The sequence below is a fragment of the Neovison vison genome, chromosome 1 (assembly GCF_020171115.1).
Source record: "Neovison vison isolate M4711 chromosome 1, ASM_NN_V1, whole genome shotgun sequence".
Classification (NCBI taxonomy): Eukaryota; Metazoa; Chordata; class Mammalia; order Carnivora; family Mustelidae; genus Neogale; species Neogale vison.
Genome location: NC_058091.1, coordinates 147,587,889 through 147,614,433, shown reverse-complemented (window position 1 = coordinate 147,614,433; position 26,545 = coordinate 147,587,889). Strand labels below are relative to the sequence as shown.

At 49.6% G+C, this 26,545-nt stretch overlaps 1 protein-coding gene and 1 pseudogene across 4 annotated transcripts in view; one reads left to right on the top strand and one right to left on the bottom strand.

Annotated features, from left to right (window-relative positions):
* Positions 1–1,171: 1,171 nt before the first annotated feature.
* The window catches only part of BTN1A1 (butyrophilin subfamily 1 member A1), a 31,361-nt gene continuing 5,987 nt past the window's right edge, over positions 1,172–26,545 (bottom strand). Inside the window, exons 2-9 of one of the 4 annotated variants that reach the window (XM_044260262.1) lie at positions 11,365–11,592; positions 8,292–8,426; positions 7,738–8,085; positions 5,673–5,954; positions 4,090–4,239; positions 3,592–3,612; positions 3,474–3,500; positions 1,172–3,073 (exon numbers count right to left, since the gene is read on the bottom strand). In XM_044260262.1, the coding sequence (XP_044116197.1) occupies positions 2,406–3,073; positions 3,474–3,500; positions 3,592–3,612; positions 4,090–4,239; positions 5,673–5,954; positions 7,738–8,085; positions 8,292–8,370 (1,575 nt within the window). In that variant the 5' untranslated portion in view covers positions 8,371–8,426; positions 11,365–11,592 and the 3' untranslated portion in view covers positions 1,172–2,405. Of the gene's footprint in view, positions 3,074–3,473; positions 3,501–3,591; positions 3,613–4,089; positions 4,240–5,672; positions 5,955–7,737; positions 8,086–8,291; positions 8,427–11,364; positions 11,593–16,212; positions 18,642–26,545 lie in introns of those variants that run through there. The other 3 variants (XM_044260264.1, XM_044260268.1, XM_044260275.1) reach the window with 3 other exon arrangements.
* Positions 4,745–4,902, top strand: LOC122914253 (annotated as a pseudogene).

Genomic DNA, 26,545 nt, shown 5'->3' with positions numbered 1-26,545 from the left:
GGAAATAAAGCCAGACCTACCAACACTGATCATTTCCTCTAGACGCTGGTAGCTGGTGCCAGCTGGAAAGAGAGCCTCAAGTCTTATCAGGTAAGTTCTTCCTCCTTAGTGTCTCATGCAAAGAGAATAGACCTGGGGGAGGTGGGAAGAGGTGGAAAGGGACACAAATGTTTCCAACGAATCTACTGTCAGCTCAATACTCTTGTCTGGTGGCCATTTTCCTTGAATGGTCAAAGAAATCATGGATTTTGGGGAGGTCAAGGGGGAAGGGGAGAGGAGTCACAGAGATTATTAAAATCTGTGATCGTCTTTCTGTTCTCAGAGCGGGGTTCTTGGGGGCAGTCCCGTCTGTTCTGGGTGATTTCACGTGTACATTTCAGGTTCCACATTATACGTTACAACACCAGAGCAACTGCCGGAGGTTCTTAAGTATTTTTAAAGAAATCTTGGACTTTGTTTTTCTTTGACTTTCTAAAAGAATAATTTGAGCACAAATGAACACTTAAAGCTAGGTAAATAATGTTTTTCTCCCAGGGGGACCGCGGGGGAGGGGTGGCATGGGGTAGACAGCGTCAGCTGAGAAGTGTTAGAGGCAGGGGCATGGGAAAGAGGACACTGGGTGTTGGGGATCCATGAAATGACAGAGGAAGGGGCCCTTTGTATCTGGTTCTCCGGGTGCAGGCCCTTGGGCCAAGTTAAATGTGGCCCACTTAGTTGCTTTGTTCTTCTCCTGACCTCCTTCACGCCTAAGACTCTCCCAAGCCAACAGATGTCACCTTGGTAACTTCTAAGGCTCTTCAAACAGGAATCCTCGGAAAAGGGCTTTCTAAAGATCACCAAGGTTTTTTTTTTGTTTTGTTTTGTTTTCCAATTACAAGGTATTACCATTTAAAATTTCCCCAATATTGCCTCCTCCTGGAAAAGTACTGTTAACATTTGAAGAGGTAGCCTCACTCACCTACACCAGGAGTCTGGTTACCTTTCTAGGAGGAGAGATGGGGTCCCCCCTAACCCCACCTTCCCACCCAACCCCACCCCTTCAACCCGGCCTGCAGGGGAGTCTTAGACACACAGACCCCCAGTGGTCAGCCAGTTGCATTCCCACGCAGCTGCTTTCCTGTTTTTATGTCACTTCCACTTGTCGGGATAAAGAAAAGTTGCAGATGCCGCCTTCAGCAATCAACATACTTATTTATTAGCTTAAGACAGTGGGCAACATCTACTCTGGAAACTGGAAAATAAATTCTGGAAATGGAAGGTGTGAGCCCGGAAAAATCTGCAGTCCGTGGGCATGACGAGCCACGTGTAGCCAGGAAAATGCAGACTGAGCGGGAGTGCCTAGCCTAGCTGGGCCCACCCAGGGATGGATACAGCGTCTGGGGCCTGGGGAGGAGCAGACCTGGGGACATGCAGACCTGGAGATGAAGGGCGGGGGGAGTGAAGGCTGGTGGGGGGAGTGAACTGAAGGTGCATTTGTGGGTTTAACCCAGAGGCAGGGTGGAGGGCTGAGAGGCCCCGAGGCCCGACCCTAGTGGATAAAGAGGTGATGTCACTGAGAAGGGTCCTGGAAAGGCTCTGGGATGGAGAGATTCTATATCAAAAGAGGAAGAGAGCTGGAAACTTGTGTGGGGTCTGTGGAGTGAGGTTGGAAGGACCCCTGGGGTCAGGGGGAAACAGGCCGGCTGAGGCAGGCAGGACAACAGGAGCAGGGGCAAGTCCAGCCACCCAGACTGGGTTTCATCTGAAGTTTTCTCCTGGATCAGAGTTTCAGTCTGGTCCCCAGCCTTGATCATTTCATCCCCTCCCAGGCCCCCGAGCCAATGGCTTAGATCCCACACTAGTAGGGCCAGTTTCCTCTACTCTCCAGGACGTGTCTTTGACAGCTGGACATATAGGCCCAGAAAGTCTAGAAGCCAGCCAGGTGTTCATCATTGGCCTGGGTTCCCCTCACAGTCCTCCATTGTGATGTCCCTCCAAGTTCTTTTATGGGATTTCAGCCTTGAATCTTATCTTCCCAGAACCTTTTGAGTCCCCTGCTTGCCTAAAACCTGTTCCTCTACACATCCCTATTCTGGAGACTCAGATGTTTCTGTCATAAGCCCATGCCAGTCTAACCCCATCTTGATCGCTGAGTTCTCTCTCCCTATAGGATTTGGTCTCTGGGAATAGGAGAATGCTAGAAGCAGCTTCGGAGTCACCTTCCTGCCCCAAGTATCAGCACAGAAACAGAGGAGGAAGGCCCTAGACCCCACACTCTCTAGCAGCAACAACACTACCTCCCCAAGACCAACTGATTCCTACCCAACAGGGAGAAACAGGGCCTGGGTAGACCTGGCAGCTGGTGTGTCAGGGGGGACAGAGGGGAGGGCTTAGGACAAAAGAAAGCAGTTGGGCTGGGATATTCCTTAAGGTGCCCTTTGGCTGGGCTGGGTGGGGATTAGTTTAGAATGGAGGGTATCCCCAGAGGCCGAGTCCTCCCCAATGGGGGACAGTGGGATCTCCTTAGTGAAGGCCTTGGCATCAGCAACTATGGTGACTCTCTCAGGCCCATCAGTGACCGGGCAGATGGTCAGGGGCTTTTTGCCACAGGACCACAGGCAGAAGAAAGGCCGGAGGGGGCCAGAGAAGGAGGCATTGGAGAAAGTATAGATATGGGACCCATCGGTCATATTGTAGAAGGAGACATCACCTGATTCATAGTCCAGGAAAATCCCAACCCGACGGGGGGGCCCTGCCAGGGGGAGAGGGGTCCGCAGCGGGGTGAGGGCCCAGTACCCATTCCCATACAACTCCACAGCCCAGAACCCATTCTCTGGAGTCATGGGGTCAAACCCTTTCTTCACCACATTCTCCCTGCACACCCCGACTGCCCAGTCAGCCCTGTCTCCCACCTCCACCTCCCAGAAGTGTTGCCCCGACGTGAAGGTCTCACGACCCAACACGCAAGGCCACGAGTCAAATCTCTCTGGTTTCTCAGGCAGCTCCTGACGTGAATCTTCCAGCCGGACAGATCTGGAATCCTCATACAAAAAGAGGTGGGGGTGGGCGGTGTCTGGATCCAGAGTCACATCCACTAGAGAGAGACAGAGAACAAGTCTCAGCATCAGTGAGCGTGAGGTGCTGAAGACTTAGTCTTTCTTCTCCAAAAAGAAATAGAGGACTGTTCGAGAAGCTGTCAGGCCCCCTCAGGAGGAGAGCTGTTTGGCCTCCTCCTGTCACCCGTCATGTGTGAGCTGACTGTCACCAATGCCTACTGGGTCCCTGTCAGAGGGGCTTGTCTTCTAAATGTCTTCCAAGGGCCTTCTACGTGCCTCAAGGAAAATGTGGAGGCCGTTCGCCATCATCTTTCCCCTATCTGTCCTCACCACAACAATGGGTTAGTGTTCTTATTTCCAAGTATGACAGGACTTCGAATCCCTGGGGGATAGAGCCTCAGAGCCCCTGAGGAGTCTGAGAAGTTCAGAGCCACTGACCTGCGTGCACCGTAGCCTTTTTCCATCCTGCAATGAAAGAGAGAGAGTCAGTGACGGGTTTCCTAACAGGAGAGAGAACACCTTGTTGTTGAATTCATGACAAGAAGAGAGAACTTACTGAGCTCTTCCAGGAGTTTCTCTGGAAAACAAACAAAAATACCTTAATGACCTTTGAAAGCAGACATGAGGGAGGGGAGAAAACTGGTGTGAGGGACACACAAAGGAGCAAAAGGTCAGTTCAGGATTACTGAAACTTTATCAATAAATGAGGAACAAGGATTATGGTTTTTTTTCCTAAGAAATGTGCAGGAAGTTCCTACTGGCTTGAGATCAGATCTTTTATCTTTACTGGGAAACCGAGTTAGAAGTGAGGAGAGAGTCTGATGGGGGGGAGCAGTAAGGAAACAGCAGTCTGATATCTCAGTTAGCGTTGCTTTTGACTCCTTCTACACCCCAGACCTTCATATTGGGTATCAGTGGCTTCTGGTGCCTTATAATCCCCCCTTCCTCAACTCTCAGAATTCTGGAATCGAGTATCTTCCCATTGGCAGCCATCCCAAAGGACTTGGGTCCAACCCCACTTGGTAGCACGCCTGACAAGCAGCCTGTGACTTACCCTTAGAGCCGAATTCGTCCTTTCTTTGTCTGGATCTTTCCTTGTAGAGTCTCCAAGTGCAAACTATGGACCCAATTGTCAGAAATCCTAGGACCATCAAGATGACAGCCACCGCCACCATCCAGGGAGTCAACCTTGGGAGGAAGGGAGCTGAAACAAAAGCCCCAAGAAGGACGAGTTGCTGGGCAACTCCAAACAGGTCCAGCTCTGCATCTCATGATGACCTGGTTCTCTCCCACTCCTCCCAGGGCAAACCACAGAACTTCCAAGGCTGCTGCTCTAAGCTTTTCAGAAAAATTTTGGGCCTGATGGCGTGCTGCTCCCTAGGGGTGAGGTGGGGACTTAGAGGTGATGACTGGCTAGGCCTTTGGCTAGGGATTTACTAAGCCTGCCCTTGGAAGGGGCAGAATAAAAAACAAAAAGAAATGGCTAGGGGCACCTGCGAGGCTCAATTGGTTAAGCACCTGCCTTCAGGTCAGGTCGTGCTCTCAGGAGCTTGGGATCTGGCTCCCAGCTCAGCAGGGAGTCTGCTTCTCCCTCTGCTTCTGCCCCCACCCATGCTTGTGCTCTCTCTCTCTGTCAAATAAATCAAACCCTAAGAGAAACGAAACGAAACAAAACGAAAAGGCTAGTTCAAAGCCCCAATTCCTATTTTATGGATGGAAAATGTCCAGTTGCTACAAGACTACCCTGGATGTCAGCCGTGCTCAGACGGTGGTTCTTCGTATAGGCTGATCAACAGTTCTGGGCCAGGCATCAGGAGGAAAGGCCAGACTTGCAGAAGGGTGTTCATTTAGAAGAAAGCAACACTAATGGTCCCCACAACCTCTTGAACTTCTGTTATATTCCAGAAAGCCTTACTGGTTCAGTAATCCCAGTTAATGTTCCAAGAAAATGTAATTGTGTTTAATTCTGTAAGGCATACAACAGTGATCTATTTCAGTATCTGATTTCCTAGAAACTTTTGATCATGGGCAAGAAAAAAAGCAGCGTCATTTTGGGAGAGGATGTGGGAAATAAAGAAAGTAATGGATTGATTCATGTTAATGTGGAAATTCCTTCTTAACTATCAATGCAGAATGGGAGCCAAGGGGATGTAGGAAGTAAATCAGGAAGGGAAAATGTCACCTCCGTGTGTGACAGAACGGGACTCAATGACCAAAGAATAAGGAGAGGTTCATGCCTGAACCACAGATAGCCTTGGGGTGAATAATAAGAATATTTGCTTTCCTGCGGACCCTGGAACCCTAGATAGAGCTCTAGCATGGGATGGGGAAGACAGAGGGGCAAGGTTGGAAATGGGTTTTCTTTTACTCAAGGACAGAAGGTCCCAGAGACAAAGCTTCTGTATCTAAGATATATCTCCTAAAATGGAAAATCCAGAATTTCATTGAGATTGAGGCCGATGTTATGCATTTAGAATCTTCTCTCTTCTAATGAAATTCGTGGGACTCCTTCATGTCAGTGGTCAGGAGCTTAGGTAGGGACAGCAGACAACTACCATGAGGGCCTTGGGCAAGTGTCCCGGGTAATATGGGCCCTGAAACTGTGTCTGATAGGACCCCAGCATCGATTTCACTGACCTGGTATGGAAATGTCTACTTTCTTCTCCTGGCCAAGAAGGAGGTTCTGTATAGAACAGGATATATTCTTCATGGAGGGGTCTCTGATGATCACCGAAGCTGCTACAGTGAACAGGCCTTCTTCATCAGGATTCCTAGACTCTGAGGTGGATAGAAACTGCTCTCCCCCAGACGTCCTCCACTGGACATGCGGCTCTGGGTACCATCCTACTGAGATACACTCCAGCCGGACCTCTCCATTTTCTCGAACTTCCATATGGATGTGAGGATCAGAGCCTAGAGCTGTGGCGAGAGAAGCTGGCCTTAGTCCTTCAGCGGACAGCCTTCCGGGAGCCTTATAACCACAGGGTTACACAGTCTGAGAAAGAGAAGCGCACAGGGACTGGGAGTGGGAGGGCCTCATCCCCTATTTCACGACACAAAGAAGATGTGGTATCCATAAAAGGCATTTCATAACCTTATCACAGAGGGATGCCATATTGGGAGTTAGGGTCTGAAGTGAGGGCAGGAGTCTGATGGACAGACATGAGGAGCTTTTCTAATTAGTAGGAGCAGAGAGCTCAATGACTTAGAGGCGGGTAAGGGAGCTCCAGAGAGGGGAGAGGGCTTTGTGGTTGGAGGTATTATGAAATGACTTTGAGGAGGAGAACTAGGAGTAGGTATTTGAGGATGATCAGAGAAGGAGTATCCTTGAGGAGAAAGGGGATTAGAGGTTCTCTGCATTGAGATTGTAGCTGACAGTCTAAGTTCCTGTATCTGTGATACTGATACAGGAATTTCCTTAAATGGGTTTCAACCTCGTCTTCCCCACACACAGTTATGTCCTAACATATATCAACATAAAGCTGTTTTTCCCTTCTGTCTTCATCCTGATTATTTTGTTACAATTCTATAGAGTACAGAAAAACATCAAGCTGCAGAGAAAAGTCCTCAAACACATGTCCACACTGTTAGTTGAAATCCAAGTTCCAGGGTGTGTGTCTACATGACAATGTGGATTCTTTTCATGAAAAGGGCTCCCACTTTCAGCAGAATCTCAAAGATGTCTATCATCCAGGGGCGCCTGGATGGCTCAGTCAGTTAAGTGGCTGCCTTCAGCTCAGGTCATGATCCCAACGTCATGGGATCGAGCCCCACTTGGTGAAAAAAGACGTCTATTAAAGATAACAATGTTAGTTTTATGTCATCACATCTCTAGGATTTTATAATCAACTTTGAAGCGAATTCCCTGAAAAGGAAATGTGAGTTATACATAATGCCACCACACGGGACACCCTGTTCTGAGGCAGGGACCCCAATCACACCCCAGTATTTTTTAAACTTTACCTTTAATCTATACATAAAAGGCAATGCATCTGTATGCTGCAAATCATGGGGCAGTCTGAGGCACAGTAATAATATCTCACAAGTGTATAATGCTTCTGCAAGCTTCAACAAGGCAGTTTCTTAGGTATTGTCTAAGTTTATTTCATTCTTGCAAAATCTTTGATAGATGCACGCCCAGGTTTGCAGTAGGAAACAAGGCTAAGAAAGAGATTTGTTCGCTTCTTTTCACCGGTAAGTGGGAAAGTCAGAGCTGAAGGCAGGCTTTCCTCCTGGCTGCTTACCATTTCCATTATGGGTTCCACCCCGAACTTGGGCTTGATGCCAAAAAGAAAACAAAAACCAAAAACTTTTCTCAATGGATCAAGAATGTAAGGAGCAGCCCGGATCTAGGACCTCAGGAAATACAACCTTAGGTACGAATCCAGGAAGCAGCCTCAAAAGATGCGAACCACAGCCTCACCTGATGGTGAAAACCGGACACGACTTACATGTTCAGTTCCGAGACCGGGTCAAGCATATTAGGGTGTGCTCCCGGAGAAGGCTGCACTTACTGAACTAATTACAGGGGAAATGCTCTGCGCCTCTCAACCTGCCAGTCACCTCCCACTCCAGGCCTGCCAACCCCTTCCATCCTAAGAGGGATTTAGGCAAAGAATCCGGTGGTTTCCGAAGTCACGGGGCCCTAAGAAAAAGTACCCGGCCTAGAAGTCACCGGAGAAGCCAAACCCCGCACGCTCACCGGCCACCTTCAGGTGCACGCTGGCCTCCTCGTAGCTTCCGTCCTGCCGGAAAAAGCATCGGTACTCGCCGTCGTCCGAGGCCCTGACCGGGTGGATCCTCACGGCGACACGCCCCGCCGCGATGTCGCGGTCCACGAGCGTGGCTCTGCCGCGGTACTCGGCCACCTGCTCCCCGTCCTGCTCGCGCCCGTCCCGGCGCACCAGCACCGCGGCCGCCACCTTCCCGCGGAACCACCGCAGCTCCATGCGCTCGGCGCTCATGTTCGGGGACAGGTGGCAGGGCAGCTCAACGTCGTCACCCACCGCGGCCACGATGGGCTCCGGCGGCCCGATCACGTCGAACCGGGCTGCGAAAAGCAGGGGGCAGACGGGGTGTGCGGGGGGAGCTGAGCACCGACACCGACCCGACTCGGTCCCCGCGACGGAAGCTCCGAGTCCACCCGCACCCCCCCCGCGGAGGGCGTAGCCAGAGCCAGGCGGTGCCTCACCCGTTCGGAGAGGTTTCAGCCCGGGTTGCCGGGGGCACAGAGAGGGAGACCCAGGCGGGACCTACCTGAGTCCGGCTTGGACAGCGGGAGGAAAGCGAGGATGAGCAGAGAACTGTGGAGGCAGGACTTCGGGGAAACCGCCATCTCCAGCCCTCCTGGGGCAGCACGTTGCTGGTGGCCTCCGGTGTCAGAACTTCCGCCTAGGAGAGGAATGCACAGATCACGAAGTTTCTTCAACCTTCTCCTGCTGCGACCTCCCTCCAGCTCTTTCCAACTTGGGACGCTCTAGATCTTTGCACCTGAAGCCTCCCCCTTGCCTCCTCCCACTGCAGAATCTCCCATGGTCCAGAAGTTGGCACCGCACACCCACCACCTGGTCTGGTCATGCGGAGGCCAAGAAAAACAAGGCTGTACCCACCTCAAGTCTAGCCCTGACGTAAGTACAGCCATCTTGACAAAACAAAAGCTGGCACCTTGCACCCCCTCTGCACCCGCTCCCCTCCCCTCGGTAGTACGTGTGAACAAATAGTTAACTTGCAGAAATCACAATCCTACAAGACAGGAATCTCCCTCGGTTTACAAATGTCCCAATGCTAAATCTCACTAACAAGGACGCTTGATAGGAGGAATGTGACATTCCACCAGGAAACTCCCAACTGTCTTCATGATAGTGCCTCATTAGAGGGACAAACGGCCTTGGCTTGATAATAACCCAGCCTCCAATATTCTGACAGTCTTCTTTACCTTGATAGCCCTTCTGAACACCCCCTTTGTCCTCACCCACCGCCGAGTCCACCCCTACTCTGCCTTTAGAAATTCTGACTGTAGTCTGGTTCAGGGTCCAAGTCCCTACTCCACTGCATCGGGTATACTTGGGCCCAAGCTTAAGCTTGGCAAATAAACCAAATAAACCCTTGTGTGATTACATAGGTGTTGGCTCCTGGGTGGTCTCTCAGACGCAAAAACTCAGGCATAACAGTCAAGCATGTACACCACCACATCACAGGCCCTAAAACCCCAAGACAATCCTAGGAGAAGGGAATTGTGAGGTGCAGCACCCCGTAATAGGTTGCCTGTCAATGAACAAGTCTTGGAACCACTCACTGCTCTACAAAAAGCCTCTTTTTCCCCAAATATGGTAGTTTGATATTCAATTTCTGTCATGACCATAAAGACGAAGCAATGCAGGCAGAGACAGAAGCCCGGGGACTGACCTGGAGGAGAAAACAGGAAAGTCACAGAAAGGGGAGCTGGAGAGAGCACAGGGTCCAGGCTAGAGAGCCCAGGACTGGGGAGCAAGGAGCGGGAAGGACAGCAGATGCCCTCCTGGCTGCTGGCTCTCTCAAGGGAGCCAGGGCAGGCGCAGGTACTGACCTCGGATCTTGGAGGAAGAGGCACCAAGGAGACTCACCACGGAGTGACAGAGCTGCTCCTGGCTCCAGGGGCAAAGTTAAAGGGCAGGAAGAAGGAAGGGGGAAGTGCTCTCAGCAAAGCCTGCCCCCAGGCCCCAGATGCATTTACTTTGGGTTGGGGGGTTGTAGTTTCCCAGAGAGATGAGGGGTCTGCATTTGTGGTCTTCAGCTCAAAGACCAGAGTATATGTTGATGAGCTGGACTAAATCAAAGGCAGTCAGGTGAAAAAAGAAGAGGGTCAAACAACACTAAAACAAGATCCTAAGGCCTTAAACCAGTTCATTCACTTCTTCAAGCTCACTTCTTCTACCTCTAAATTAGGAATGTCATTAATAATGCCTTCTTTGGAAAGGCACTGGATTAAATGAGATTACACAGGTAAAGTGCTCAGTACCACAGGGGTTTAGAAGAGAACCTCAGGGGGTGCCTGGGTGCCTTCAGCTCAGGTCATGATCCTGGGGTCCTGGAATCGAGCCCTGCATAGGGCTCTCTGCTCAGCAGGGAGCCTGCTTCCTCCTCTCCCTCTGCCTGCCTCTCTGCCTACTTGTGATCTTCCTCTCTGTCAATAAAAAAATAAGTAATCTTAAAAAAAACCAAACAAACAAACAGTTAAAGAGCTTTTAAGAAAAGTGTCAGTCCCGCTTCCCCTCTCCTCATTCCCCAGAAACAGCTCCTCACCTGCTTGCTTGTTTTATCTGGCATTTACCTACATTTTTTTCAAGACTTTAACATAATTTTTTTAAAGATGGGTTTAGGGAGGTGGGGGCAGAGGGAGAGAATCTTCAAGAAGATCCCCCTGCCCACCAACCCACGAGATTATGACCTGAGCTGAAACTGAGTTGGTCGCTCAACCGAACTGAGCCCCCCAGCTTCTGTCGCTTTTTCTCGACATACCCATTTTTCGATATTACTTTGCAGAGCCCTATCAATGAAGTCAATGACAATTTAATTCTTAAGACAGTTAACTTCCTGTGTCAACTTGACCGGGCTGAGCAATGTCCAGAGAGCTGGTAAAACATTATCTCTGGGTGTGTCTGTGAAGATGTTTCTGGAAGAGACGAGCATCTGAATCCGCAGACTGTTAAAGGAGATTTCCCTCCACAGTGTGCATGGCCCTCATGCACTCCACTGAGGGCCTGAAGGGAACAAGACGGGGGAAGGACAGTCTGGTCTCTTCTTGAGTTGGTGGACAGATGTCCTTCTGTCAGACGTTGGCTTCCTGGTGCTCAGGCCTTGGGGTTTGGACTGGAGCTACGCTCCCACTATTCCTGGGCCTCCAGCTTGCAGGGGGCAGATCAGTGGGCTTCTCTGCCTCCATAATCACAGGAACCAGCGCTCCTAACACATGGTTTTCTATATATCTGTATATATCCTCTTGGTTCTGTCTCTCTGGGGAACCCTAATACAACAGAAATAGATTCCTTCTGTTCAATGTTTCCATTGCTATTGGTTATGTAGCTGTGATTTTTATGGATCTAAGTATCACATCTGATGTCAATTTCTTTTCCTGTACAACTTCTTGAGCTTTTCAGGGACGGAGGAGGGAGGGCATTAAATGGTTTGTCTCTGTTCCTTTGCTTACTTTTCTGTGCTCTCATCAGGCATATTTCCCACCCTCCAACAGCCCGAGTACTGTTTCCACCGCGGAACGCACCGGGTGATTTATCAGCACTCGGTCATCCCCGCCCCACCCCGTCCCTCCCAGAGCCAGGCTTCTTTAACTTACCTGAGCCTCTGCTTCCCTGGAGGGTTTTCTAAATAGCAGATTCGGATCCGGTCAGTCTGGAGCAGGATCCGAGTTCTCACCCCGCTGCTGGTCCGCAGAGCTTTACTTCGATCCTTACTCAGAAGCCACAGGTGAGGCGGCGGCTCCGGGCTTTCCATGATTGTGGAGATGGCCCTGAGGGGCTGCTCTGGCTCAGGGTCTCAGGCTTCTTTCTTTTGCTGAACTGAGCTAGGAGAAAGGATGAGAGCAAATGGGCATGGAGCAGGTGTTGTACTGAATGCAGAGGCCTGCGAGGGAGCTTTGTGGTCAACTGCTCTTTCTTGGGGCACACATGGTTGGCACATTGGTAATAATCAGAAGTGATCTAATGATATGTCCACATTGTAACAGTGATCCCACTCCCCTATTTACCCAGCCTGTGTTCAATTTACATGAGTTGCCACACCAGGTTTTGCATGTATGAAGGGCAGCTAGAAAGAAAGTGGGGGGAGACTCGGAGACCATACAGACGGATTTCTGTGTATTAGAGGGGCTCGTGGAGGCAGATGGAGATGAAGTGTGCCCTGGGGAGCAAGAAGACACTGAGGTCTGGTTGAGTGGGGACATCTTTGAGTCATATTCCTGGAAATGCTTTCGAAATGGAGAATTCCAGGAAACAGAGAGGAGGGGCAGACAGGGAACTTTCTGGAGCCGGCCAAGTGCAATTGGACTGAACAGGGGAAAATAGGAGGATCCTGGGAAAGGGTCAGGGTTGTGTGGGCCACTGTTTGAGTTCTTTCGAGAATGTACCCCCTGCCTCTTTTCCCGCTACCTGGTAGGCAAACCCTCCAAAGCATGGCTACATGCATTCACCCTCCGTGGGGAGGCTATAAAAACCTGAAAAAACAGAGGTTAGCCCCTTTTGGCTGAGGATCTTTCAGGGTGAGTATCACAGAAAAGTGCATGCATGCAGGTGATTACTGAGAAACAGACAAGACAGACACACACACATACACACACACACAGAGGGAGACTGAGAAGAGGTAAGGAGAGGAAGGGAGGGAGGGAGGGAGGGTGAATGCTAGATTCTGAAGGCTCCTTTTTTTTCTCCAAAGAAATGAGACACCATGCTAAGAACTGTCTATTACCCTCACAAAAAGACCTTTTCCGGCCTGTTCCCTGGCCTCCACGCCCAGCCTGTAGCCACCACCCTCCTGCCTGCAACCGCATTCCCCCTCAACTTCTTTCCTAATTATCAGCTACAGACGAGTGTGCCTTCAAGTTACTCTGGGAGAAATGAGTTCGCTAATCTTAGGGCCACCTTCCAAGAGGCCTATATATCTCCTAAGGAGAAAGCTGAGGCAATCTGCGCTGTCTTCTCTCTGCCCTTATTGCTAAAATGCTGTCAGTATTTTTCATTTTCATGTATCCTGAGGCTTCAAATCCAGTAAGCAGAAGCCCAGAATCCCAGAGTAATGAAGAGTCACTGATGTATGTACAATTGTGGTTCTTCCATTCTGCCATAACAGAGCTTTTATGAGATGCAAAGCCTTGTTTAAAGAAAAATGTGGGGGGCACCTGGGTGGCTCAGTGGGTTAAGCCTCTGCCTTCGGCTCGGGTCATGATCTCACAGTCCTGGGATCGAGCCCCGAATGGGGCTCTCTGCTCAAGAGGGAGCCTGCTTCCTCCTCTCTCTCTGCCTGTCTCTCTGCTTACTTGTGATCTGTCAAATAAACAAATAAAAATCTAAAAAAAAAAAAAAAAAAAAGAAAGAAAAATGTGGGATAACCCCAGAATTCTCCAAGCTCTTTTAGGAGTTTCTTTAGAAAATAAACAGAACTAAAGTAATTAAGATTTAAGACGTGGGAAGGAGGATGGTAAGTGCTTATGATTCACACAATGGCGTGACTGTTCCCTTCTGTGAATACCTGATTACTGAAAATGGATCAATAAATCATGAACAAGAATGCACTTTTTCAGTTTAAATTCTTAGAAATCTGCAGGAAGTTCCTTTTGGCTCTGGATGTTAAGAAATGTTGCTGTACATGGGGAACTTACCCAAAAGTCTGGAGCCAACTTCGGGATGGATGGGAACGAGGGCTGGGAGGCTGATGGGGTTCTGACTTGTCTGTGGTCATGCTGGACACCACCAGCTAAAGCCCACCTGTGGCGGAACCCAGTTGAATTTGATGGTACTTGTGAAAGCAGCATGAACAGTGGCGGGGGGGGGGGGGGGGGGCTGGGAGGTGGGGGGTTTCAGTGAGAGGGTGTGGGAGGAATTTAGAGGATTTCAGTTTGGTTGGGGGGTTGGAAAAGGTTGCTCTGGATGGATGCTGTTGGAAACCAGGAGACTGGGATCCAATATTCCAATTTTTATTAGGAAGTAGAACAGAGCCAGTTAAAATTGTAATTGGTAAAGCAGCAGCGAGCCGAGACAGGCACATATGGTCCTTTTTGTGGTTTGCATGTGGTCTTGTACTTTTGTCTGTGCTCCGGCCTGATTACAGAGGGGAGGTGTTTTGTCTCCACAGTTACGGAATGGTCTAGTCTGATGTTGACAGCAGCGGTCATACCTGCTTTTTGCTTTCTCAGAGACCACAATCTCCTTCAGATCTAAATGTATTTGGGATTTTACAACCTCGAGAACCCCTTCCAATTTTTTAAAAACGGCGGCTTATTTATGTAATCTCTATACCCAACGTGGGGCCAGAACGCAACCTCAATCAAGATAAAGAATTTCTGGGGCACCTGGGTGGCTCAGATGGTTGAGCCTCTGCTTTCAGCTCGGGTCATGATCCCAGGGTCCTGGGATCCAGTGCCGCATCGGGGGTCCTTGCTCAGTGGGGAACCTGCTTCTCCCTCTCCCTCTGCTGCTCCCCCTGCTTATGCTCTCTCTCTGTGTCAAATAAATTTTTTATAAAAATTAAAAAAAAAATTTGCTTGTTTAAAAAAAAAAAAAAAGATCAAGAATTGTATGCTCTTTCGACTGAGCCAGCCAGTCACCCTGAATCCCTTCCAATTTTGAAAAACCTGGAATCTTATTTCTAGATTCTGGATTGGGATGACTTTTGACTGGCAGTCATCTTGAAAGGTATGGAATCCAAGCACGTCTAAGGCACAAACACCCATGACAAGCAATCAAACTCATCCTTCCTCCCTGTGTGCCCCTCCCCAGCCCCATTTCATTCCAAAATAAAAATACTGTCCACATGAGAAGCCTCAGGCATGTGATGACCAATGAGCAGAGAATCAATCTTAAGATGAAAGGGAGAAAAAAGAAGCCCCAGAAATTCTGATGATGCAAGGTAGCAGAATAGGCTACCCCAAACATGCCACTTTGTCACAGAAATTCTTCTGAGCTGAAGGTAATTTAGAAGCAGACACCGCAGTTAGAGGCAAAGACTTCAGTATTTTAGTTCTGAACGCTGCCGTGAAAATGCATTTTCTTTGGAAATATCCATTAAGTGCATTTAAACTCTGCTAGAAAAAAAAAACAAACAAACCTGTTTTAGCCTACTTTTTGAACTTAATAGTTACTTGTGTAAATTAAAGGTTTTCAAGTTAGGAAAAAAAATAACAGGGTGCCTGGGTGGCTCAGTTGGTTAAGCATCTACCTTTGGCTCAGGTCATGAACCCAGAATCCTGGGACTGAGCGCCACACTGAGGTCCCTGCTCAGCGGGGAGTCTGCTTCTTCCTCTGCCCCTCTTCCCTGCTCATGCTTTCTCAAAAATAAATGAAAAAAATTTTTTAAAGATTTTATTTATGTATTTGACAGAGATCACAAGTAGGCAGGGAGACAGGTGGGGGGTGGGTCAGGGAAGCAGGCTCCCTGCTGAGCAGAGAGCCCGATGTGGGGCTTGATCCCAGAACCCGGACATCATGAACTGAGCAGAAGGCAGAGGCTTAACCCACTGAGCTACCCAGGTGCCCCAAATTTTAAAAATCTTAAAAAGAAATAAAAAGGAAAAAAAAACAGCCAACACTGCTTTTTACCTTCCCTCTTTTCTGCCTAAAGGATGGATATAAATTCTCCTTTTACTGGAGACTGACATATACCTGTCCAGAGAAGAACCAGAATAATCTGCAAACTTTCCTCTGACTCCCTCCCTTCTTTTTACCTTCCATTGCGGCCTAAATTTGTATTCCTTTGTCCTGTCATTTCTCTGTAAATTGATTGTCCTTTATTGAAGGTGGTAAATAAGTTGGAATTCTAAGCTGCCATTCAGAGTTATTTTATTTTTTTTTAACATTTTTTTAAAGATTTTATTCATTTATCAGAGAGAGAGAGGGAGAGCGAGCGAGCACAGGCAGACAGAGAGGCAGGCAGAGGCAGAGGGGGAAGCAGGCTCCCTGCTGAGCAAGGAGCCCGATGCGGGACTCGATCCCAGGACCCTGGGACCATGACCTGAGCAGAAGGCAGCTGCTTAACCAACTGAGCCACCCAGGCATCCCCAGAGTTATTTTCACATAGGTTCCTCTCTTGTGATGCGTTAACTGTTTTTCTCTTGTTAATCTTTTTGCTACCGTCCTAGCTGAAAACCTAAGATGAGGAGTGGTAGTCCCCCCCAACAATGATCTAGGGAGAAAGAGCAGGGTGCCCCATGATGTACCCCTCTGGAATATTGATTATCTAAAGTTACTTAGAAAACATTGAGTTCAAGGACACGCACACCCTCCTCCATCCCACTGACAGCAGGAAGCAAATCTCCCATATGAAAAATACCCTCCCTGAAAAAGAAGTAAAAAGGCATCCACATGACCACAGAATAGGGACCGGAGAAAGGCAAGAAAGGCGACTGGGTGAAACTATTCTCAACCCCAAGGCTCTTTGGCTCTCAGCAAAAACAGATATTGACACAAGGCCAAGAAAAGATTTAGGGAGTGTTTATTGAGGCTCATGCCCCAGTACCAGGGAGGCAGCACCGGGAACAAAGGCCCAGGAAGTTTGCAAAGGGGATGAGGCAGGAGAGCAGGGACATCCCAGCTGGAAGGGGTGGAGATACAGAAAACGGCTTGCAGGCGCAGCGGATAACTCCCATCCACAGGCAGCGTGTGTCTCATTAGCATGTCAGGTCTTCATCCTGGGGCCAAGAGTGTTAGGACTGTCCGAGTATCATGATTGTCTTTAGAATTGTCTGGAGGAAAGAGCAGGTGGAGGGTCAGCACTGGGGTCCACTGAGGCACAGGCTGGTTTAGTCTGGATTCTTCTCGAGAGTTCTCTCTGGCAAACATCTCCTTTCTGCATCCCTGAAATACACTCCTCAAAAACGAGTAGTTGGTTCAGCCTTTTCTTTCTTCGTAGGTGATACGCAGAGCAATGGGCTTTGTGGTTAGGGTGGGATAGGGTCCCAGACACAGCCCCTATTCTATTTCAGTCCCCCCCGGAGAGATTTTACCCTGCTTACTCCTAAGGAGTAGGGGCCGAAGGTCTCATCTTCTGAAACTGCTTCTTGCCGAGTGGGGTGTTGTCCCTGTCCTAACCTGGAGGGGTACAAATCTCTCACCAAATGCTCTAACGCCCTATAGGGACATCGCTCCTCTTGGGACCGGTTATGTGGGACCCTTGTGCTACCACAGTTCACAGGAAACTGCTGTCATCTAGAAGACACAAACTTAAACAAACGATTAAAGGGGCAGGGCCTGAATAACAAAAGAATGATGACCACAAGAGAGCCCAGGAAAGGGAGGAATCACACAATGTTAGGTAGAGAGCCTCTGCCTGCGTCCCATAGTTTGGGCAGTGTGATTATCGAACCCATGCAACCATCTGGTTCGTCTGTAAGTCTCCTGAACGTTTAGTTCCACTTCCCCAGAGCTGTTGATGTAGGCACAGCAAGTGTTGTTGACTACCGCACAGACACCCCCTTGTTTGGCCAGAAGATAATCTAGAGCTAACCGCGTGTCAAGTACATTAGCCATGGAATCCAGGGACTCCTGGCGGCTCTCTAAACTGCCACCAGTGTTTGTGGCCAGGTTTTCTATGAGTTGGGTAAGGTCTTTTAAGGTTGTTTCATGATAAGCAAACCCCCTCCAGGGGGCAGCCAGTCCTATGGCTTCTCCAGTTGCTGCCAAGAAACGCCCAAGAGCTCTCCTACTTCTGGTTTGAGAGGTGATGTTATATATAGTGGCACCTAACCCTTTAGGGCCCAATCGTCCCAAAGTGCATTCTCCCCGGAAGTGAACATTATCTACACACGAATAGGCCACTGCCTGAAGTGGCCTGGAGAAGAAGGAATTAGGGCTCCCTTCGTAGGGTAGCTTATTTTGGGGAGGACCGCAGAGAAACAGATACCCTGGTGGGGTACAAGCTTTGCGGGGTGAAGGGGAGTTAAACCAGCTTCGTAAAAGGCGGCCCCAGTTAGGTGTACTCTTGCATCTGGGGGACAGAGGCCCTCCATCCAGTGGCCCCCCATCGAGCTCTGAATCCTCTTCTATTCCCTCCTGGCTATCGAAGGCAGACGGGGTCTGATAGGTGAGCCTCCAGGAAGGGGTTGCTATTCCTTTCCAGTAGGTACAGGAGAAGTTAGGTTTGTCATCTTGGGAGAGAAGAGAGGAGTCCACACACCAGTGGGTCTGGTTGGGAGTACATGAAGAGCTTGACAAGGAAAATGACATAGGATAAACGGAGGGCAAGCTTTCCACATTGGTAAGGCAAGTGCGTGTCTGGCAGGGGCAACAGGGCTGTCCTTGCTCTCGACAGAGAAGAGGCCGCTTAACCTGGAGACCGGTTTGGTTCCAAGAGTCTGTAAGCCCAACACACTTCATATCGTTGAGATCATCGAGTTCTACTACTAGAAAGGCTGCGCTCCTAATAGGACCAGAAGTCAAGGTGAGAGTAATATCCTCATTGACAGGTACAAACTGGAGCTTCGAAACCCCGTCTTGTGGGGGAAGATGACATATCCAACAATCAGAGAGGTTATTTCCTGAGGCCACAATGCTAGAAATGTTGACAAATGCATTTTCTCTCCAGGTTTCCCCGCCTTTGTTATTTTCTTCCCAACTCATCCCGGGGAGAAGGGCCAAGAGAAGAGTCCACTTCATCAGTCTCATCATTGGTTTTGATCTTCTAGACCCCGCAGGGGCAGAACGTCTCTTTCCCAGGGAGGAGAGATGACCCGAAATGGTACTCACAGAGAAGGGAATAATAAAACAAAGGCAACAAAAAGCAACGTCAGCAAACCAAACCACGAAGGTTTAAACACTTCTCTGACTCTGAGGGTCGCTTCTTGAACAAGTATTTGAGGTCTTCCACAGGCTCACATGAGTCAGATGGTTCTGGGCCTTCCGGGCATTTCTGAGGATGTCCAGGAGAAAAAGGTTATAGCCTAGAAAGATGTACCCAGCTAGGGATTCCTTGCAGCTTAACTGCTCTTGGGGTGGCTAAAATCAGTCAATAGGGGACTTTCGGCTTGGGGAGCAACTGACCCTCTAGGGAGCCCTCCTTCCCAGGTTTTCAGAAGGACCTAATCCCCTGGATTAATTTGCACAGGTTGGGGTGGCAGGGAGGCGAAGGGGTCACTTCTAAATGACCTCTAGGGGGTGCTGGTAGCATGTGATTAGCATAATCCACAGTGGCTTTCCGCACCTGGCCCAAATAAAATGATGTAAGCTCTGGCTTATGTTCCCAACCAGTAAAATATCGGGGTGAGGAGGGGTCTCCCATGTCCTTTCAAATGGGCTGAGTCTTAGGTTAGTCTTAGGGACTGTGGCAATCCTGGGTAGTGTGGTAGGAGGCAACTGGACCCAAGGCTCAGGAGTTTCTTGACACTTTTCCTCAAGTCTTTTCTAGGGTATAATTCATCTTTTCTTTATTTTATTTTAAAGATTTTATTTATGTATTTGACAGACAAAGATCACAAGTAGGCAGAAAGGCAGGCAGAGAGGAAGAGGGAGAAGCAGACTCCTCGATGAGGGAATCAATCCCAGGACCCTGAGATCATGACCTGAGATAAAGGCAGAGGCTTACCCCACTGAGCCACCCAGGCGCCCCATGATTCATCTTTTCAACCTGCCTGAGGAATAGGGGGCCCAGGGAGCATGCAATTTATAATTTATTCCCAGGGCCGCTGAAAGGCTCTGCGTATTTCAGCTGTAAAAGAAGGATTCTCTCACTTTGCAGACTTAGAGAGCCCGAACTGGGGAACTTTCTTTTAGGAGGAATTTATAGACCTCCACTGCCTTCCCAGATCGGGTGGGGAAGGCTTCTGCCCATTCAGTACAAGTATCAACAAATACAAGGCGGTATTTGTGGCCAGCTCGTGGTGAAGCAGACTAAAGATTACTTCGCCATTTTCCCTAGGATACATCCCCTGGTGTTGCTGGTGTAAGAAGTGGGGGCTGATTGGATAGGTCTGTGGTTTGCTTTGGGTACCAAGTCACAGGCGAGGGTAACTTGTTTTATAGTCTAAGTCCCTATCCTGGAAAGACCTTTCACACCAAGTCGTATAGGAGGTCTCTTCCATAATGGGTGACATCATAGAAATGTTGAATGAGCTTTTACTGCTGGGCTTTAGGAATGAGAATTTTGTCCTCTCTCATAACCCACCCAGGGCTTTCTTCTGTATATTCCTACCTCTTCGCCGCCTCCTGTTCCATCGGGGGTTCTGAAGGTGACTGGGGAACTCATGGTGGTAATCTGAGCTGGCTCCTGAGCTAAGGTGGCCTGTTTAACCAGCTGATTGGGGGCACCTGGGCAGCTCAGTCCCTTAGATGTCTGCCTTTGGCTCAGGTCACGATCCCAGAGTCCTGGGATCGAGCCCCGAACTGTGCTCTCTGATCAGCGGGGAGTCTGTTTCTCCCTCTCCCTCTGCTGCTCCCCCTGCTTGTTCTCTCTATCAAATAAATAAATAAATAAATAAAATATTTCAGGTGCCTGGGTGGCTCAGTGGGTTAAGCCGCTGCCTTCACCTCAGGTCATGATCTCAGGGTCCTGGGATCGAGCCTCGCTTCGGGCTCTCAGGAAAGGTAATGCTACAGCCCGTCAGTCCCGTATGCCAGAGGTTATTCGGGTTTGGATCTTCAAGTCCGAGTAAAGAGAAACAGGAGACAAGAAGACAAGTATGCAACCAGAAATGGTTTCATTAGTATTACAACATCTCAAGAGGAGGCCAAATGCACCCCCTCTCTCGAAAATGCCGGGGGAGGGGTGCAATAAGAGAGTGGGGCCATAAATTTATGGCAGCGTTTATCTGGGGTCTGAGAAAGACCAGGAAGTAGGAAACAAGTGAGAATGGGTGCTGGGGTTAATGGAACTCTTTTTAACTATACTGGTCCAAAAGTTTTGGAATCTGTTCTGTTGGGCATCAACCATCCAGGGGGAACAGGAATGCCGACAAAACGTAAATCAGTTAAGGGGAGGCAGATCCAGCAAGCAGTGTTTATAGGAGAAGACGTAGAATGAAGCCAGAAGTGACAGGTGGTATTTAGGAATTGGCGAGTATAGTTAGCAATAGAGGGACCAGGGGGAGCACAGGAGGGAATAGGAGTCCGTCCCCCATTACGTCGAAGTGAAGGTATGGCCTTTGGGTCCTTTCCAGTGACATCCAGCCGGAGTCCCCAGGACCTGTGTTGATCCCAATAAGCACTTTTGCACCGCAGTGGAGTGAGAGACAGAGTTGCTGCTGGATTTCCAGTTTTAAGAGGGGAAACAGTGAAATGTGAGTCCGTTTCCGTCCAGGAGGCAAAAGTTTCGCATCCCCATCAGGAACAAAAGCCATCTGCTTTACCCCCACATCCCGTTGTCTCCTGGACAAATGTGTATATTGTCCCCAGGGCGACATAGGCTTGCCCAGGGCCAAGGCAGGAGCTGACACTGTGGTACTTGGAAGGTAGGACACTGGGTTGGGGAGGTGGTCTGGTTGGCAGTAACAATTTCTTTCCTCCCTTGCCCCCTGGATGCCCCACCCATTCCCTAGTCAGTGTCCAGACATGGATACTGGCCTGAGTCTCTAGGGGTGCCAGGAGGAGAGTATTACTCCATGCTGGATTCCCCAGTTTTGAGTCCAGTACTTTGGGGGCCCTTTTTGAGAGTAACTTTTAGGGGGCTTGATGGTGATGGATGTGAAGTCCAAGAGATCTGTTCCAGATTGGTCCTTTTTACTCATGAGTGGTGGATCCGTGGTGTGAGGCCAGAAACTCTGAGGGTGGTAGAGGTTATAAGTATTATTGTGTGTGGGCCAGTCCACATTGGACGGATGGGTGTGTTTCCAATCTTTTACCCAGACTTCATCCCCAGGGCGAAATGAATGGATGGGAGTTCCTAGAATACAGGGGCTCTCTCCAACAGGTGGGCATGTAGTTTTGTAAAGGACTTGTCCTACGGATTTTAGTTGGCTTTGGAGATGTGTATCCCCTAAGACCTTGAGATGGCTGGGGGTGGGGATTAATAAGGTGGGCCGGTCTGCCATAGAGTATTTCAAAAGGTGAGTATCCATATTTCTGTGGAATGCAGTGGGAACGGAGGAGTGCTAAGGGGAGTAACTCTGTCCAACCCAGGGAGGTTTCAGCACGTAATTTGGAGGGTTTCCTTTAGGGTACGGTTCATGGGCTCTATTTTTCCTGACCTCTGAGGTTGATAGGCCGTATGGAGTTTCCAGGAGATGTCAAGGGCTGAAGTTAGTCCTCGTAGAACTTCGAGATGAAAGCAGGGCCGCTGTCACTGTGAATGGTCAGTGGAATCCCATATCGGGGGACAGTTTCCTGGAGCGGCACCTTGGTGACTTCTCTGGCCCTTTCAGTTTGAGTGGGAAAGGCTTCAACACATCCTGAAAAGGTGCAGACTAGGACAGAGACATTTGATGTCTCGGTGAGGGACCATCTCGGTGAAATCTACCTCTAAATCTTCAAAGGGTGCCATCCCTATGCATTGTAGCCCAGGGGGCAGAGTGGGCCCAATTTTTGGATTATGTTTAGCACAAGTGACCCAACAGTCCATGACCGACTTACACAGTGTTGTGAGTCTGGTGATGTAGAAGTGTTTTGCCAGAAGTTCTTCCAGTCCTGTTTTTCCCAGGTGCGAGGTTGAATGTTGTTCCCCAAGTGCATGAGGGTCGAGGGCCGCCAGAAGGAACAATCGCTCATCTGGGAGGATCCACCATCCTTGTGGCTGCTGGACTGCTCCTTCGGTCTTGACCCACCTATCTTCGGCAGCCACTAATGTGGGATTTTGCAGGAAGGGAGTGACGGGAGCTATGGTGGCAGGTTGTCTGTTTTGTGCAGCTTCCCTGGCCGCTTGGTCAGCTTGGCAGTTCCCGGTGGCAGGCTCATCATCCCCTTTCTGGTGTCCCCAACAACGAAGGACAGCGAGGCTTTGGGGGGCCCGTACCATCTCTAATAATGTCAGGGGCCCCTTTTCTTTGTATATTGCCCTGTGCCCATGTAAGGTGGCAAAGGCATATCTTGAGTCTGTGTATATGTTGAGCTTTTTGTCCTTCGATAATGTAAGTGCCCATATTAAGGCCCAGAGGTAGCCCTTTGAGCCTACCATCCTGCAGGGAGGGCGTTAGCTTCCAGGACCTCCGTGGCTGTGGTGACAGCATAACCCGCTTTCCTTGAACCATTACTCAGGAAGCTGCTGCCATCAGTGTATAGGGTGAGGTCAGCATTTGTTAAAGGGGAGTCCTTGAGGTCCGGACGGGTGGCGTATACTTCAGTAATGATTTCCAGGCAGTTATGTTCTGGTTCTCCTTCTGCCGTCAAAAGGTATGTGGCTGGGCTCAGAGCCTGTACAGTCTGCAAGGTAATGTGGGGATTTTCCAGGAGTAGTCCTTGATACTGAGTGAGCCTGCCATTTGGTATCCATTTTTGACTTTGGCCATACGTTAGAGTTACTACTGAGTGGGGAACCTTTACCGTTAGCTGCTGTTCAAGAGTGAGCTTGTCGGCTCCTTTGATAAGGAGTATGGTAGCTGCCAGAGCTTGCAGGCAAGGGGGCCATCCAGAAGCGATGGGATCTAATTTCTTGGGCAGGTATGCAACTGGCTTTCTCCAGGGGTCTATGGGCTGAGTTAGGAGCCCTAAGGCTGTTTTATCCTTTTCATGGACATATAGCCAGAAAGATTTTCCAATGTCAGATAGGCCCAGGGCTAGAGCTTTTCCAAGTAGGTCCTTAAGCTCCTTAAAGGCTTTGTCTTGTGTGCCTTTCCATGGTAAATGTTGTGTCTCCAAGTCCCGCTAGCAGATCCTACAGGGGCCTGGCTATGACTGAGAACCCCGGTATCCAGATCCGGCAGAATCCTGCGGCTCCCAGGATCTCACAGAGGTCCTGCTTAGCAGTGGGCCATGGGAACCTAGTTATTATAGCCTTTCATTCTATGCTGAGGGCTCACTTCCCTTGAGTTATTATGAATCCCAAATATTTAGCTTCTTGTCTACAGAGTTGAGCCTTTTCCCAAGAGACTCGATATCCTCTCTTCGACAAGTGTTGTAAGAGGTCGAGCATTTCCCAATGGCAGGTCTCTTCAGTGGGGCTGGTGATGAGAAAGTTGTCCACATACTAGAGGGCTGTGTAACCAGTCTCATCTCGGGGAAAGTCAGCCAGATCCGAGGCTAGGGCTTCACTGAATATTGCTGGTGAGTTATTGAAGCCTTGGGGGAGCCGGGTCCAGGTTAGCTGCATCTGGCGCCCTGTGCTGGTATCAATCCATTCAAAGGTGAATAGGGGCTGGCTTATTAGGGCCAAGTGAATGCAGAAGAAGGCGTCCTTTAAATCGCGGCAGGTGAACCAGGCAGTGTCCAGTGGGATATGGCTTAAAGGGGTGTAGGGGTTGGGCCTACTGGATGTACGGTTTCAGTAACTTGATTTACAGCACGCAAGTCCTGGACGGGTCAGTAGTCACCATTAGGTTTCTTGACTGGGAGCAGCGGGGTGTTTCAGGGGATTAGCACTCAATTAGGGTGCCTGCTTTTTTCAGTCGCTGCAGATGAGCCTGTACGTCCAACTGAACTTCCTGCAAGATCGCATATTGTCTTTGCTGTTGGGGTTGAGTTCCAATTTTTAGTTCTGTAATAATGGGCCCGCCAACAGCAAGCCCGGATGGGTTATCTTCTACCCATACATTGGAAACTGCGGTCTGGAAGGCTTCAGGGCTGGTTTCAGGATGCTCTTGTTCAAATAGTCTCCATTCCTCATCTTGGGGTGTGTTTAGGGACCTGATAATGCAGGGCTTGGTGGGGCTTAGATTCATGGTGGCCTATCCTGACGGCTCGAAAGAAATCTGCGCCCGTAATTTTAAAATTAAGTCTCTTCCCAATAGGGGTATTGGGCAGTCTGGGACATATAGGAATTCATGGGAGATTATATGTCCTCCTCGTTTACAGGTCCACGATTGGCAGAAGGGTTGACTTGTGGCCCGATCCCGTGGCCCCCATGATGGTTAGGGTTCGTCCTGTTAGGGGTGTCACTAGGGTGGTCATTACAGAGTGTTATGCTCCAGTGTCGACCATGAAAGTGATCTTCTGGCCCCCAATGTTCATATTAACTGTGGGCTCTGGAGGGCCTAGTATCACTGAGCCTGGTCTCCGTGAATCTAAATCTATATTGGCCAGCCCGATGAAGTCAGGACCTTGGTTTGCCTGTATCTTGGGTTGGGTGGAGGGCTTGTGACCTGGGCTTTCAAATTGGGCACTCATTTTTCCAGTGCCCCATTTCCTTGCAGTATGCACATTGGTCCCTTTTGAGAGTTCTGCACTGCTGAGGTAGCGTCTCCGATCAGCCTGTTGTTTCATGTGGTTGGCCCTTGCTGAAGGGCCGCGGCTAGCAGAGTGACTTGTTGTTTCATTTATTTTCAGTCTCTCGTTTGGCTTCAGTGTCTCGTTTGGCTTCAGTGTCTCGGACCTTGTTTGCTATTTCTAGCAGTTGACTGATGTTCATGCCAACGAAACCCTCAAGTTTTTGGAGTTTGCGGCGGATGTCAGGGGCTGACTGAGCCACAAACGCTGCATGTACCATTTGTTGATTCTCTGGAGCTTCTGGATCACATGGAGTGTATATGTGGAAAGCCTTGCAGAGCTGCTCATCATAATTACCAGGCGCCTCTACTTTGTCCTGAGTCACATCAGCTGTTTTTGACATATTAGTAGGTCTTTTGGCTCCTTGGTGGAGGCCCTGCAGGACAGCATCTTGGTAGCACTTGATGGCATTCCGGCCGTCCTCTGTGTTGAAGTCCCAACCGGGCCGGTTGTCCGGGGCAGATTCTTGGGTCCCTCCCTCTGGGTTTAAGGAGCCGACTGGTGCCAGCTCTTTGAGCCATTTACGTGCCTCCTGGAGAATTCTTCTTCTTTCCTCGGTGTTGAACAAGCTGCTGGCAGTCTTCCCAGGTTAGTCGGTGGGTCTGGAAGATAGGATTCCGTAAGGTTGATCATTGCCTGTGGTTTTTCCAAAAAGGCAGGAGTGTTATGCTTCCAGTTTAGGTCTGTGGAGGTGAAGGGCTGGTAGTAGATTATGGGTCTGCCCCATTGGGGTTGGGGGGTGCCATCTACTCCAATTCTGTCAAGACCTCGAGTTTCTTGGAGGGGCATCTGGTAAGTGGGAATTTATTGCATTCGGAGGCGAGGTTTGATGTTCCATGGCTCGCGTTCTGGGGAGGGATTCTCATCAGGAACAGTCAGCCAAGAGTCTGGGGAGGGGTCCCCGTTAGGAACTGGCGAAGAGGCTGGTGCTGGCTACAGGGTTACTGGTATCTGGGAAGTCAGAGGCGGTGGGGAAATTGCTGCTGTTGGTGGAGCCAGAGGCATCGGTGGGGCAACTAATGGCGTGCGAGTGAAAGAAGGTGGAGAGGGTATGCCTGGTGATGAAACGGAAGGTGGTGGTGTGTTGGGTCCCACTTCAGGTGCTGTTGGGAGGGCTGAGGCAGTTGAGAAGGTTGGAGGCCCAGAGGATGGTGGGAGCCCTTGATGTATAGCCTTATTTCAGATGCTTTTAGTCGGTTGTGTCACGAGAATCCTGTACTGTCCCTTGCCATTGGCACAGAACCATATCCATGGGGGAAGGGTCCTGGCTATCTCTAACCAGGAATCGATGTATGGGAACTGGTCCAGATGTCCTGGGTTTCCCAGGACTACAAGATAAATGCGCTGGACGGTGGGGAGGTCTAAGGTTCCTTCTGAGGGCCAGCCAGTATCAAAAAGTGGGCCACTCCAGTTCACACAGGGTTCTCAGTTTTCCCGGGGTCATATGTACCCTGTAGTCAGCACTAAAGC